This window comes from Lygodium microphyllum, chromosome 19 (genome assembly GCF_053477565.2).
Source record: "Lygodium microphyllum isolate KBCC chromosome 19, Lygodium_microphyllum_v1.1.10, whole genome shotgun sequence".
Classification (NCBI taxonomy): Eukaryota; Viridiplantae; Streptophyta; class Polypodiopsida; order Schizaeales; family Lygodiaceae; genus Lygodium; species Lygodium microphyllum.
Genome location: NC_141153.1, coordinates 98,036,722 through 98,053,144, shown reverse-complemented (window position 1 = coordinate 98,053,144; position 16,423 = coordinate 98,036,722). Strand labels below are relative to the sequence as shown.

At 38.6% G+C, this 16,423-nt stretch overlaps 1 protein-coding gene across 5 annotated transcripts in view; it reads left to right on the top strand.

Moving 5' to 3' along the window:
* The window catches only part of LOC148020185 (phosphatidate phosphatase PAH2-like), a 63,256-nt gene extending 49,041 nt beyond the window's left edge, over positions 1-14,215 (top strand). The window contains exons 3-10 of one of the 5 annotated variants that reach the window (XM_087700491.1): positions 182-266; positions 4,143-4,229; positions 4,329-4,401; positions 12,945-12,988; positions 13,071-13,199; positions 13,285-13,383; positions 13,484-13,566; positions 13,738-14,215. In XM_087700491.1, the coding sequence (XP_087556617.1) occupies positions 182-266; positions 4,143-4,229; positions 4,329-4,401; positions 12,945-12,988; positions 13,071-13,199; positions 13,285-13,383; positions 13,484-13,566; positions 13,738-13,780 (643 nt within the window). In that variant the 3' untranslated portion in view covers positions 13,781-14,215. Of the gene's footprint in view, positions 1-181; positions 267-4,142; positions 4,230-4,328; positions 4,402-6,920; positions 6,984-10,621; positions 10,824-12,944; positions 12,989-13,070; positions 13,200-13,284; positions 13,384-13,483; positions 13,567-13,737 lie in introns of those variants that run through there. The other 4 variants (XR_015694934.1, XR_015694935.1, XR_015694936.1 and 1 more) reach the window with 4 other exon arrangements.
* The last annotated feature ends 2,208 nt before the right edge of the window (positions 14,216-16,423 follow it).

Below are 16,423 nucleotides of genomic sequence, written 5' to 3'. Positions count from 1 at the left end.
TTTTCAATGACTGTGACGAGAATTAAAAAAAGCTGAAAATCACATTTGAGTTTATGAGTGATTTACCATGTTTTCCCACGTGTAATGGTTTCTTTGAGGAATCATGCATAAATTTTAGCTTTAAAAACCCAAAAAATGTTTATTGTAAAGATGTTGAAACTACCTCAATCATGATTTGCAGATCAGATGTTTTGGGTCAAGTAATGCACTTGGTTGGAAGGGATTGGAGCCAGTCTGGAGTTACACGCTTGTTTTCAGCTATCAAGGCAAGGATTTTACTAAGTTGAAACTGTTATCATTTTTGTAATGAATGGGAGGAGGTTCAGATTATTTTTCTTTATTAATTTGGTGCTTGGATTTTTTTTGGGGGGTTTTTTTTGGCTAGTGTATAGGTAAAAAGACCTATTTATACAACATATAGCTGATCTTCACTGCAATTGTACTGAGGTTGATTGTGTGAGTCTACTCAATCATAACTTAACGTGGCCATGTGTGCTGTGGTTGCTCAAGAGTTCTATTGATGACTTGTTAAAGTTGGCTAAAACACAAGGACTTGTCCAAATAAGAGGGTAGCCCCCAAAAGATAACTTATTGGTCACTAAAAGAAATTCATAAACTTAACAAGAGATTTAAGGCTCAACAATTTTGAACAATGGGCTATGCTATTGCAAGGACAACAAGAACTTGGACAAAATGAAAGAGTAGATCCACAAGAATCTTGTTTGGGGCTTGAACTCATCAAAGGATAAAACGAAAGAGTAGATCCACAAGAATCTTGTTTGGGGCTTGAACTCATCAAAGGATAAGTTGGTTATTAATGCCACTTGTGCAAGAAAAAGCACACTTCAAGCTAGAGGCCCACACAAGGACCTCAAGCAATTGTCCATATCAATTGGGGACCTAAAGATTGGTGAAACTGTCAGAAGTTGGTGCAGCAATGGAAGCGTGAGGATCTGTTGTAATAGGCTGCACAATACAATAACAAAAAAGAGTACAAAAGTAGAAAAGAACATTGCAAAGAAGAACTTAGAAGAATGCTCGAGAAATGGAATCCATATACCAAGACATGAGATAGCCGAATACAACAGTGAATGACCAGTTGTGTGTGCAGTAGCACCGACTCTCTCTCTCTCTCTCTCTCTCTCTCTCTCCAACAAGATCTGGTTAGGAAGTCTGCAAGTGATGAATGATTGGAGGAGAGAGTCCAAGCCAATAAATAGAAAATGAGGAAAGGTTGGCCAACATAAATTAATAAGATAATGATTGGTTGGCTAGACAAAACTGAGAAAAACCTCATAAATCGGATGCGAGAAAAATGTACAAATATCCCAATCCACTAAAGCACAAACTCACACATGAATTGACTAATTTTCTAACCATAGTTGTTAGGTACGATACTCCGTACGATAAAATATGGTACTTAATGGTCCCTTATGATTTTATAAAATATGGTACGATATTAGTGCGGAAAAAAATTAACATGATTAAAAAAAAACCATAAATCATTAAATGATAGAATGCATGTTTAAAGTGGAAATAGCCATTTCATTACAAAATAAGATGAATACATAAGGGTGACCATTGCGGTTGCATGGGTTGTGCAAAACATGTGATACAACTATAGTTTAGACTCTAGTGTGTCATAGTGGCATCATGCATGTGGATACAATGATAGTAGATACAGAAAAGAGGGAGACCTATGAATCTATGATGAGGCATCACTATCACTATCATCATAATCATTAGAACCATTTGAGTGCTCATCAAGAGAGTCTGAAGATGACTCCTCAGCATCAGACGATGAGACACACTCATACTCATCCTCATTGATGAGGTTATCATCATCATCAACTGATGGCTTCCTAGGTGGCGACTGTGTTAGTAAGGGGGGAATGTCATTACGAGGCACAGGATGTGAGCTACAAGAGCCCTGCCTTACATATGTCTGCAAGCCACTCAAACCACCCCTTCTCGATGTTGGAGGGTGTCAAATGACCATGCCTCTACTACCACTTGCTTGAACTCCTTGTCCATGAGTACGTTGACTGCGAGTGTCATGAGTGTTTGTTGCTATAAGCTCTCTATAGAGCTCTGCAAAAATCATCTCCTCCTTATCCAATAGAACAAAGTTAGGATTAGGGTAACTCAGAAATAGTTAACACAATAGATAATGAAGTGAATTACTACCGAATAAACAATACCCATGTAGCAAGCACACTATGCAATGAATACTGAACCTGGAACTCTCGTACCTTTGGCATCAAGGCAGAGGTTATGAGCTTGAGAGAGTGTCATACTTTGAAACAGATCTCAAAACACAGTAAGGCAGTCTCCATGGGTCGAACACCAGCAAATGCAGCCAAAGAGGTTGGATTTGATGCAAACAAGCAATGAGGAGAGAGAAAGACCAAAAACGCAGGTACCAAGGAAAGGAAAACTGGGCGACAATTGGAAACAATAGATGACTGTGCAAGAAGTGTAGGTGGCATTTGGAGGAGAGAGAAACTCAACAAACGAAAGGTCGTGGATGATGGCGACAGATCCAGATGGTGATGTCAGCAGCAAACGCAATGTTCTGAGTGTAGGCGACAGCTCTAGGGTACTAGGTGACAGCTCCTTGATGTAGGTGACAGGTGACAGGTGAAGATGAAGGCTAGAATCATGCGTCAAATGATAGCATACAACAAGGAGAAGGTCTGACCGCATTGTCATCCACGAACGGGGTGTGGCTAGTAGAGATACGGCTCTTGAAACCTGCAAAAACAAGATTGAGGGAGAGTGGTGGGCTGCATACCTATTTATAGAAAGTTTGGGGCACCCAAATTAGGGTTTTGCATGTGGGACATAGTAACTCTCTAGGATCATGTTTCTTTTTAATATAATAAGATTTCTTCATTAATTAAGTGCGTTTTGGGGCTGTTTAAGTCAGGGCTAATGCAGTTTTAGTTCAACACAAGCAAAGGGCAGCAATGCAACAAGGAATGATTGATTGATACAAGCAACAAACCGGCTGTCTTTTTTAAGTTAAAACTTATGAAACATTATGCTGTACAAGGCATAAGATTTACAATGTAGGTGGCCTATTTGATCAAATCCATAGTTTTCAAGTATGTACATACCTATCTGAGGCTGTCTTAAATGTCCAGGGAACCTTGTTGACAAGGGTTTGGCCCATGGCATGCCTGGATTCTTGTCTTTCTCCTAGACTCCTGCTAGGAACTTCAAAATTGTGCTGCTAATTTATTTTGTTGTTTCTGCTGAAATCTTTATAATGGTTTATGTTGAATAAGGGTCCTTAAGCTTAGATAGTGTGGGCATGGGGGTTATATTTTTAGACATTACTTGACACTGATTTACACAAGGCCATATTCCTTTGGCATGGCATTACTTAATGACTGCCATTTTGGTGCTGAATCAAAGGCTTTGTCAATCGTAATACAAATAATATTTACATTATCTGCACAAGTGTGTTGAATGTACAATTAAAAATTCGATTACTGGCAGTCCCATTGAACATTACAGCAAAAAGAACCCTAATGGTGCTGCTTAACCAAGCCATATGCAAATGAGTCCTTAAGCTCATCCAGTGTGGTTTTGGGGGTCATATTTTTAGACCTTCCTTGACACTGATTTAGACAAGGCCATATCCCTTTGGCATGGCATTACTTAATGACTGCCATTTTGGTGCTGAATCAAAGGCTTTGTCAAGCATACAAATAGTATTTACATTATGTATATGTGTGTGTTGAACATACAATTAAAAATCTGATTACTTGCAGTCCCATTGAATATTACAGCAAAAATGACCCTAGTGGTGTTGCTTAACCACACCATATGCTAACCACATGTGTCAACATATCCAAACAAGCACAAGCTATGAACCAAGCCATATGCATACCACATACACCAAAGTATCCAAAGGTGTACAACCCATGACTTAAGTATTCATTGACTATGTGAGGCACAAGCTATAAAAGGACACGCTTTGTCTTCAGTTTCTCTATTTAATTGAGTCTATTGAGATGTGCTATGTATCTCTAGAAAATGTGGTGCTTGTAGTGCCATAAATTGTTGATCAAACTGATATGAACAAAGTTGGAGAAGAGGATGCAATTTTAATGTTGTTATCAGTTTGATTTCAGGAGAATGGTTATGAGGTGTTGTTCTTGAGTGCCCGTGCCATATCACAAGCATATCTTACCCGGAGGTTTCTTTTCAACTTGAAGCAGGTAACTTTTCTTAAATAATCTGGTGGTTTCTGTCTTAAATGTATCTTTGTTTTGATACCGAGTTATACTTCTTGGTTGTATGTGTATTTGTTTAAAAAGGATGGCGAGACACTTCCACAAGGTCCAGTGTTCATTTCTCCTGATGGTCTGGTCTCGTCACTATATCGTGAAGGTACCAATACTTTATGTTTCATTCCATTGGGAATTGATGTCACAGACAGATAGTAATTTGATGATGGTGTACTTGTTTGGAAGGCATGATCATTACGAATGATTACTAGTTAGACATGGAATTGACCATTGGTTGCTAATAATGCAATGATTGTAGTTGGGATGTCCAACATGAAGGATTTTGTTTAAATTGAAATATACATACAATTGATCTGTCAATGCCTGTGCATGTGGTATGTTATGTTGGAGTTTTTTTCAAAATTAGGTTATCTTCAGAGTCTCAGTGTTGTAAATTGACACGACACCAGCTTTGGGAACTGGTTGATCTGCCTATATTGTCTGTTAGTTCCCTGACATAGTTGTGGGGCTGTACATGTTCTAGAGTGGAAAGGCTTCAATGTATGTTGGAAGTTTAGGACGATGTATGAGTCCATTGATGATCTATCGTGGAACATCTCTAGTGCTTGCAATAGTATTTGGTAATAACAGCATGCATGGGAAAGCCACTTGCTTGAAAGAAAGGTCTTGAAAGCCATTTGCATTGTTGCTAATGAGTTGGATTAGAATCAATCTATTCGGTCTTTAGGTCCATAGGTCTGGTTCTTAGATCATTTTGTGCCCGAGTATTAACATCAAGTTTTAGCTGTTTGGTCAGTTTTTTAAAAGTTTCTTGATTACTGCATGATTAACTTAATACGTCTTGAGATGAATTGGTTGCACGAGTTTTTTGATCATGTATAGTATCTTGCTTTTGTTTGTAGGGTTTCTGCAATGAGTAGGAATCTCAAGCCTATAAGAACTTACATTTAATTTTTTAATTGCTTTGGGGGGTCAAGTGTCTATTGGACAACGTTGAAAGAAAGGAAGTTGACAAGAGCCTTGTTTCAAGTTGTTTATGCTAATTTTCAGACCTGAAATGCCAGACAATGAACATGTACGAAATACTACATATGGTTCCATCTTGATCTTGTGGCCAAAGCCAGGCACTATAGGATAGACTAAAATATATGTACAAGGGGTGCCATCCCTCCCACACTCCTGCTCCTAGAAGATCTGATATAAGTCTATTATGGAGGGATCTCAATACAACTATGACAAAACCTTCCAACATGGCATTCTTGGAGTGTGCCAAATGGAGCTCCTAGAGAATGTTAAATGGTGCAAGGAATTGTCCAGGGTGCATTCAAATACAGAAAAGATTGTGTAATCCTTTCTAGATGAGATGATAAAATATTGTGCACTCTATAAGAACTAATGGTATATGCTTTGTTGTATTAAAACTTCTCACATGGAGCAAGGAGCAGCACAATGGACTATGTATTGGATCCTAGGAGATGGCCCAACTCAAACATGGTTTCTTAGTACTCCCCCATGCATTGAAGCAGATCACATATACCTCTGTTTTTCCATTTCAGCCCCCCTTTCCCACCTTCCTTCATGTCTATATCCAACCATCATATCTTTATTTCACTTCATCAATGAGTTCAACAAGTGTTCGAGGCAATTCACTCCCAAAAAAAAAAAATCTATGGTGAGTATATAAAATTAAAGACCTTAATTATAGAGAAATTTCATGTATTTTAGCCACATCCCCAAAATAAACATGAAAAGAGAAAAATGTTTATTTTAGTGTTAGGACGAATGCCCAAAAGTCTCTTGTAAATGGACATGTTGTGGGAATTCCTAAATCATCACATGCCCTTACTCTTAGTGCCAGCTCTCCATCACGTTCATCATCATTATGTTCCTCTTCACTAGCTCTTGTCCCTGCCCTAGTTGCTGCCACCCAGCCAGCCACTGGCTCCACCCTACTCAGCGAGCTACCATACATGCTACTGATATTGCTATCCAATTGTTGCCACTTGTCCCTAGAGTGGTGCCACGTGAAACTAGCCTTCCTTCTTGGAAAGGGTGGTAATTCCTGGATTAAGCACCCAATTACAACAATCACCAAATGAATGTAACTTAAAATGCACAAATTACCTTAATAATCTTGGACATTGGACACCTTGTTGGCCCCAAAACTGGCACCCCTTTGGGTATTTCTTTAACTTGATTGCTAATGGAATGAGTACAAGCTGAGATTCACAATCTCTTTGTTGTTCCAAAAAGCCTCTTTGCTGTAGTAACATTTAACAATCAATTTGGGCCAATTACCCCTTGATTTTTCACCCAGGACTTGCACAAATGGAACCTCCAATTGGCAAATGTTACACCAAATTACAATGAATGGACTAGCATTTAAATTCCTTGACAATTTCACAAATTTCAGGTGTTGAATTGAGTATACAATGCCTTCACCAATTGGCATGGGTCCCGAGGTGATTGTCAAACCCTAATTTCTACAAAAATTTAGGGTTTACAGTAGAGATCTCTTTGCTGTTCACCAAATTTGGTTGAGATATGCTCAAAATGGCTAAGAAAATGCTGAGATCTCTTGAGCATGGGTTGGAGAAGGTGAGAGAAAAATTTGAATTTCTTCGTGAGAAAACCCTAAATTTTACTTGTTGTTTCCTCCAGCTTGCATTTAATGCGGTCACCTATTGCCAGGCACCTCCAAAATGCTGTTACTTGATCAACAATGCTGTTGCTGGCCCTTGGAAGGTAACTCCTTGCTGTCCCTTACTTGTTGAGGCCCCTAGATTGTTGTCTTGTGCAGCAAATTGTTGTTCTCTGATAAGAAGATGGACTAGTAGCTCTCTTTCTCTCTCTTGCTTTCAAGCTGTAAATTGACTAAATGGCTGAGATCGAGTCCCCAAAAACGTTTTCTCGGTTTGCATGGGCATTTTTGCTAAGTGGCAGCCTTTTAAACCTATTTTTTCAGCATTATTCAACCATTTAATTGATTTTCAAGATTAAATGATATTGAAAATTAATTTCAGCCCTTTTGACATTGCCCAATATTAATTGTGCCCATCCATAATTAAATTGGCTAGGCCACTTGCAACTTGGAGTGGTCCCCAATCTCTACTGACTCTTACACTAGCATTGAGTAATTAATTAATGCTAGTCCCTAGTGTCACCACCAACACTTATTGCTTTATAATTGCCCTAGGGTCAAAACTGACACCAACTAATCCCCAAAGCCTAGTTGACATAACTTATCATAACTTTTGCCTTTGATACCCATTGCATCCTTGGGGTCCTTGGCCTGTTACTATGAAATAACTGCCATGTACATCACATGTGCTAAATAACCTTGCACATTTGATTAATAACTTTATCAAATGTTATCAACAAGATTAAAGCATCTCAAAATTTGAAAGTTTGTACCTTTGATTGAATGATCCGTTGAAAGTTTGGACCAGTATGTAGCTGGCTCAAGTTGTAAGTAGGCTAGGTGCTTAAGTTTCATCCAGTGAGCATCTCACTTATGAATAATGAACCATTGAGTAATTAGCCCTTAATCAAATTCGAAATCCGATTAAGGATTAGTAGGTAAGTATTTAGAAAGTTTATTTGGTTATTTGCAATCCATCTATCATTTGAGCAGTCAAAGGTTGGAGACATTCATTCTTATTCTCTTTGTTGCAAAAATTGCAAGTTCAGCCATAGAGCATGAGCTGAGAGCATGTATGGAGCTAGGATAGTAGTCAATCTTCTTGTCTTTGCATAAGGAATCCATTGGACAGCTTTGTAAGCCATTTATAGCAAGTATTGCTGCTGTTTTTAATCAAAATATCAATAAAAGAGGTTATTATGGCACAACAGGCCAGACCGAGAATTCTCCTTTTCTCTAAGATCTCAAGTCTCATGCACTTTTGAACAACTTTGTTACAAAGAGAGTGATTTTCTTATAGTTTCATTGCAAGAAATCCCTTTGTTTGTGAGAGGAATAGTGCGGAATTGCATATGGGGACTATGTAGGACAATCATCAAAGTGATTGTTTTGTGAGATTGGGCTTCAATGTTGGCTGTCATTTTCACGGTTTGACAAGTTGAAGTGTTCTTTTGTATTTATGAGAGTGGTTTTTCTTTCATTTTGCACATGAATTGAATGCTAATCTGTTTTGGCATCAGTGTAGGTTTGCAATGCAGGTCTCATTTTTACTCAATATGACAATGAATTGGGTGTGCAAGGTTAGGGCAAGCACTAGGATTGATGCATGAACAGGATCGAGGCTACATATAGCAAGTTAGATTAGCTTGGAACTGAGATTTGCATGTATTGCACATTATTTGTAAGGTGTAGTAGTATGAAATCAAGTTTGCACCTCCAATGTCGTTGTTGCATGTCAATCAAATTGAGGACAACATGCATTTATATGGATTATACTTGTTAGAGTGTGAATGGAGAAGTTTGTTGTGCAATTGATCAAAGTTAGTGAGGGCAATTGAGGATACCGTATTGGAGACAAGCATGGGCTGAATAAGAGGCTAAAGCAAGGCATATGTGAATCATTGGCATCACGTCTCTACTTTCCAAATGCATAGTTTCAAGAGATGCTTCAGTTTGGGGCATTTAGCTAGTGTGAATGTCTACTACACAACTAGGGAAGAACAAACTATTTTTAGGATAGGTTTATGATCTACAATCTCAAGTCTAAGGGTTCTTTTTATTTTCTCAGCTTTACTCAACTCCCTTCGTCGTAGGTGTTAGGACCTCCTTAGGCTTTCCCACTTACCTCAAGGAAATGCTATTGAACCCTAGTGCCTCGTTGTGAAGAATGCCATATGCACACATCCTATGTCCAATCTACCTACAAGTTGTTGAGCTAAAAATGCATTACATGTTGATTAGCCACATTAAACATCCCCAAAACAAGCTTAATTAATAAAAATTACCGAAACTTTCATTAAAGGAAATGTGTTTCCAAAGAGTGTTTGTGCCTTATAAGACCCTAATTTGAGAAGACCCAACCGTCTATAAATAGATAGACTATCACCACTTAGCCTTAATCTCATTCTTGCAGCTTGCAAGTGCCTTCTCATTGCTGTCCACACCTCATATGTGGAGGGTATCTCAGCTGGAGGAGCTGTCTATCATCTGGTGCCTATCTACAAGCAATTTTACATCCAATGTTGATCTTTTCAGGTCTTCGAAAAGATTTCGGTGTTTATTATGATACATATGGAAACAACATTGGTGTGATTCTAATGCAAGAAGGCCATCTTGCGGCATATGAGAGTAGAATTTTATAGGGTGATGACAATTCTTCTTACTTGGAAACACTACTTGATAGGAAGAGTTTTGTTTTATAGACAGAACATCAAACTTTGCAATGCGATGGGTTAATTTCTTATCCATGTTTCACTTTTAGATAGTGCACATGGAGGATAAAAAAGAATGTTATGTTTGATCATTGTTTAGGAAACCACATGTTTCAGTGGTATCTATTGCATGTCATCATGAACTAAATGAGACGCAGACACTATGCAAAGGATGAGGATGTTACTAGAGTCTATGAATTGTTATTAGATGATCAACACCATTGAGCACTATACTCTCAGAGAGGGCTTTTATATGATGCATGGTTGATTATGTGTCGCGAAGTAGTTAAGGGTCAAGCTTATGGTTAAAGTCATGTACCTCCATATGCAGGGCGTTGTGGCATTGATGCTACAATGAAAAAAGTCTAGATTCTTTTATCGACCAGCTTTGAGATGTGATGTGGATCATCTTGTGTGCACATACATTGTATGCTAGAAGGTCAAGTTTGATCGATATATGTATGGATAAGTGTACATTGGCAACACATGATGTAACAATAGTGTGCTTTGTTACTTGGAAATATACAGGAATAATTGTACATTAACAATGCATGTGGTAATGATAGTATGCTTCATTTTTGGAAAACATATATTGGTTGTTTGTATGTAGTGTTGGATCTTACCTGTGTGCAATTGTGGTCATTAGTTATATTTCAAAGGGGGGGAGGTATATCACTAAAAGGAGAAATGAATCTAATGGTTAATCAAACTTCACCAGGATTTTTAATTAAAATGAGCTTTAATACATGTACTCCTAGCTCTTAGCATAGTAACCATTGCACCGGTAGTGAATAATTTGACACTTAGCACTAAGGGCTAAGATTCTTTTTTCTTTTAAATATCAAGTCTTTTGCACTTTTTTGAACAACTTTGTTAGGAAGAAAGTAATGTTCTCACTATCTCATCAGTTGAAATCCCTCTATTGGTGAGAGGAATAGAATGGGATTGCATAGGAACCGTGCAGGATATGCTCCATGGAATTGCATTCAAATGTTGGCTGTCATTTTCAGGGTTTGGTAGGCTGAAGTGTTCATGTGCATTTTTGGACACTATACATTTGGTATGTCAACATTGAAGGTGGCAAGATCATTGTGCACTTGTGGATCAGTTGTGCCACGGAGAAATCATTGAAGTACAGCCATTGGTAACTAATTTTGAGCATACACCAATAATCTAAAGAAATATGGAAAGGTGCGCCAAGCTTTGGGGCTAGTAAGTGACATGTGTGATCCATGAGTACTTTGGCTGTAGTTATGTGTGGATTATTCTTGCTGAATTTATTGTGGTATTAAATGAAGTGTTTGCTAAAATGTGGTTTACTGCCCTGTGAGTTTCTGAAGGTCAGTTCCAAGTATAGCAAAATATAATGTATTTACACTGCATGCATGTGTAGCTGCACTCATGTACACGTGCGCACACGCTCAAAAAGAGACTATGCAGTATTCAAAAACCTTAAATCAAATATAGCATGGGCATTTAAGTGCATGCACACATGCGTGCATAGGTGCGTACAACTTCTAAAGGAAGGGTTTTATAAACTCAAGTACCTCCAATGCCTAGTCCAAAAAGGGGCAATTTCATCAACGAAATTGAGTGATTACATATGATTTGCTCCATACATGCAAAATGGTGTACCATGCATAAAAATATATAGAACGGATTTATACATTGTATAAAAATGACCTTGCAATAATGTTATTTGAGGGAAACGATTTTTAAAAAATAGACGTACCGAGTCTAAGAGCCATATATTAGATTTGCAAGGATAGTAGGAGACTCTACTTACTGTTTTTAAAATTAAAAATGATGGCACATACAACAGTGGTGTTTAGTTATTATCATCATAGGTCATTTTAACCTTAACACACACACCCCCTGCAAAACACCCACCCTCCGTCTTCTTCTTCTTCTTCTTCTTGGAATGGGGATGTATAGATGGAACAATAATCCTTTTCAGAATGGAAATGAGGGCACTAAATATATTTCGGAACGGTACATTATTGTATAAACTGACAAACTTTTCAGCATAAGATGATACAAAGGCCCAAAATATAGAATGATTTCAATGTAGCATTGCATGTCATTCCCACCGTCCATGTGATTAAGAAGTAATTTGAGTTTAGGATTTCACCCATGTACACCCTGAGATAGCTTCATCACATTATGCATGTTTGTGCAACAAGAATAGGTAACAGTGATGCTTATGTATCATTCCCAAGTTCCTTGAGCCATGGAGCTGGGTTCCATGTGACCTCTCTCTCTCTCTCTCTCTCTCTCTCTCTCTCTCTCACGCGCGTGCGCATGCATGCAGCACGCACGTATGGCACAGTTTTCTGGTGCAATCATCGTATTCAATTAAATCAATGTACAAAGACCATGTGCAGATTGAGTGCATGCTAACACCCACATGTGCGCACACAGAGATTCGCATACCAGTGTGCTCATGGCTCCAACAGATCTGGACATGCTAGTGTTGCCATCTTGAGGTGAGAAAAAGTTCCATTGTGTTATTTGAGATAGTTTTGCTCCACTTTATTGGAGCATGGAGTTCTGTGATAGAAGATGCCTTAGCCTCATCCTGCTACATGCAGACACAAATTCCTGGTTGTAGCGGTTGGCAGTATGACCCATGAAGAATAGTAGCAAGCTAATACAGGATTATTTAGGTCTCCAGTTACGTAGGCCATATTGGGCTTTTTGTGCAACTTGAGAGCCTGCCTTAGCTTTGGAGGTCACAGTGAATTGGGTGTTCCCATTCATGAGGTCCTTGATCGTGACCGAATGGCAGTATGACCCATGAAGACTATTGGCGAGCTAATACAGGTTTCTTTTGATCTCCAGTTACCTAGGTCTCGTTGTACTTTTTTTCCTGAGTTGAGAGCCTGCCTGAGGAGGATGACATTTAAGCTTTGGAGATCCAATGCATTGCGTGTTCCCATTTGTGAGGTCCTAATAGCAACCCGAATACTATGGCAGGATCCAAGCCATTATTACTCACCATAGGGGAGTGACAGTGCACCACTTGGACCTGGAACACCTTGCTCTTTATGATACAGCATGTGATGAGGGATAGTATAGGATGTCATCCGTCTGATGCCAGAATTTTTTCATTTTGTATCATATGATGAGGATGTCTTTCATAGACATGGTTATATAATGTTCCAGGTCTCATAGCTCAATTAGATGTTTCCTTGAAGACATTACTGTAGCTTTCTTTTTCTTCCTTTCTGTATTCAGGGCCAGGGCCACTTAGCTATTATTGTTTTCTGAAGATATTCCCTTTTTCTTTCTTTCTTTTGTCTTTATCGCCTGACAGTGTTTGATGATGTGCAGTTGTTCGGAGGGCTCCTCATGAGTTTAAGATATCATGTTTAGAGGTAGTTTGCTTGATGCAAACCTTTTACTGAGAAAAGTCGTTCAAGTATAGGTAGCTGACATTCATTTATTCAATGGTTGCAGGGTATAAGAGGACTCTTTCCGAAGGATGTTAATCCCTTCTATGCAGGATTTGGAAATCGTGACACAGATGAAATAAGCTATCTCAAAGTTGGTATTCCGAAGGGGAAAATATTTATCATTAACCCAAAGGTAAGTAGGATTTTTCAAGTCTTGCAAGCCCAATCTGTTTCTAACATTTTCACAAGGTTTGAAGTTCAACTTGATCCCATTCTAGGGTGAAATAGTGGTCAATCATCATGTTGATATGAAGTCCTACACATCCATTCATGCATTGGTTGACGACATGTTTCCGCCCATGTCATCCCATGAACTGGTATGATACAATTTCTGTTCCATAAATGCTTGGTGGGGTATGGTCCTTAATAAAATAAATAATTCTTTAGCACTTTCAAATATAATTTCTGCGATTCCAGGAGGATTTCAATTCATGGAATTACTGGAAGCTACCGCTGCCAGATGTCAATAATGAGATTACTGTCAAGCAGAATGTGAAAAGGTAGGGTGGTCTTTCAACATCTATTATCTATTTCAGAATACAAAATTTGGTGTGGTCGGATTTACAGAGTTGAATATGAAATTACAGATTGAGAACAGGCACTCTTGTTGTTTTTGATTCGTGTACTTCCTCTTTTCCAGATAACTAATTTGGGTAGTTGGGTATTAACAGTTCAACAGGCTCAACAAAGGGCGGTAGTGCAACAAAGAGGTAGTTGTGGACAAGGCACTAGTACACCTAACCATCAAAACTCTCCTCAGAGGTGAGGGAAAGTGAGGGTCAGGCATCCGTTCCCTGCATCAATATCCCACATGAAAGGTTACACAGAGGGCATCTGGTCCCTGCATCAATATCCCACATGAAAGGTCACACAGAGGGCCTCAATGTACATGTGATGCATGATCTAGCTGTCTTCACATTTATAATTTGGGCCAGTGGTGTTCCATTATTTATGATGATTGGTACGGCTATGTATAGCAAGCTGAAGAGTGACCTATTGTGAAGTGTAATTCTTGATGTGATCTGTATTGAAGTCCCTATCTCCACAAGAAGGAAGGAGGGTTCTAGCTTGTTTTGTGTAAAGCTAGAAGCATTTGTACACTGATTTGTATCTTATTTCCTTGAAATGATATCAAACATGTAGAATGTACGTGTGCTTGTTGATTCTTTTGGCATAGAATCCAGTCAACTAAAGATTACATGCAGTCAGTGCGTCACACTAGTGTCTGGATAAAGGTGTCTATTATGTGGAATCACGAGTGTCATCAACCATTCTCATGTCAAAGCCAAGTAGTTGAGAGTATCTAATTGCTAGTAACAATGCCGAGCTCCTTTTGAAGCAGTTGCATGTCCCATGGGCAGATCTAAGAATGCATTGGAGGGGCTCTACCTGTAATTTCGTTAGCACAGTAATACCAGAGCACGTAAGTCTTGTGAGAACTTTGGAGAGCAGGAAAGCTTCAGCAAACCACTCTATAAATAGCTGTCAAACCTGTCAATAATAGCTGAATTGTAGCTGAAGTTGGTAAGCACAGGAAAGGCTAAAACACATTTGAAGTTGCATGAGCTCTTGAGAGTAGGAAAGCTACAGCAAACTGCACTATAAACAGTGGTCAAAACTGTTATTCATAGTAGTCGTCTTGGTTTGTATGGGAAAGAACAAGGATTTAGAGAAAAATAAAATGATAGTGCTAGGTGAAGTAACATTACCAATAGCACTATGAAGCTAGGATTGTGAGCAATTGCATGTATAAAGGGTTCTTAAAGCAAATCTTCATACCAAAATAAAAGTGGTTTAGGGTGATGGTTCGGGTGGTAAGGTTTTGATGATATCATCACACCTAGGAGCGCTAGCTTCGCCAAGATGCCATAATAAAATGTGGCAACTCTACACTGTATTGGCTATGAAGATTGGGAGGTGAGCAGTATGTATTAAAGAGTTATTGAAACAAGCATTCGCACAAAACTAAAGTTGGTTTGCGGTGATGGTGTTGGGTGATGGAAGAGATTGATGATACCACTAGTAGCCTCAAGGAGTTTTAACTTCGTCAAGACATGCACGAGAAATGTGGGTGTGGAGGTATTCACTTAACTATATTGGCTATAGAATTATAAGAGAGAGCATTTGCAATACCACACGGGTGTGAGTGCTTGCCTAGATCTCAAAACATTCAAGTAATGGAAGGCTGAATCAAATGAAGCAAGTCACATTTCCTAAACACACGAACAATTGTTAAAGAACTTACATATGAACTAGCCTTAAAGAGGCAATGACAAAGTGACCAGAACATTGTTAGAGAACAACCCGCTAACAAGCAAAGCAAAAGTGACTACAAACAATCAAAATAGCACATGAATGACTAGTGATAAGGACAAAGTCAAGCATTCAATATTAATGAGCAGTAATGGGAATGGCTACTCTTGAGATGCTAACATGCAGCATTGACATGAGATCATTGTGGTCAACCAAATCAATGTAGGTGTTTCCAAGTTGTGGTGAGATTGAGGTATTTCCAAGTTGTGGTGAGAGTAGCAATGTTGTTAGCAATTGGCAACCAAATACTACACAATAAAGTAGATGGCCTCGAAAGTAGGTGGTTGGAACATAGACTTGAAAGTTGGCAACAATGGTAGTTGTGTGCTAGGCAAAGTGACATTGCACGTCACAATTGGTTTTGTCATAATCGACATGTATTAATGATAGTCATGTGCCATGTCTCCCAAACAATATGCAAGCTTGCAGTGCCCGACCAATTGTGGCACCAATGCATAACCACCTGCCGGATGCAAAAGGAAAAATCTAGTCTCTTGTCACACAAAATCAACAATAGAGCATGAGAGTGTAGGCAATCTTTGCCAACTAACCTAAAGACCATATTAGAAGAATTAAACAAGTAGCGGAACAATGAAAGGTAGAAGATTGATGAAAGAAACAATGCACATAGTGAAATTAGGAATAGGAATTTGCTATGATAATCAAGAGTACAATGGTTGAGCACCAACTCACATGTCTCCTCACACCAAGAATCTGCAAGTACAAGAATGAATGATTGTGACCACACTCCTTGCTTTTATAGATTAAAAAAAATTAAGTTATCCTATCACAAAGTAGGTTGGCTAATAATCAAATAAATAATAAGAGATTGCCCATAAATTAGGGTGTGGGTATTAGTGAACCTATGCTATGTCCACTTCTAACAAAGATTCATCAACTCTATATAAGAGGGGGCTTCTAGAGTGCATGGTTAGTGTGAAGCTATGCATGTGACCAAAATGATGTGTTTGTGACGATCTAAAATTTGGATTCTAAGGATTGAAGCTTATTTGCTTAGTTTTGTAAGAGGCTTTTCATTTGCTA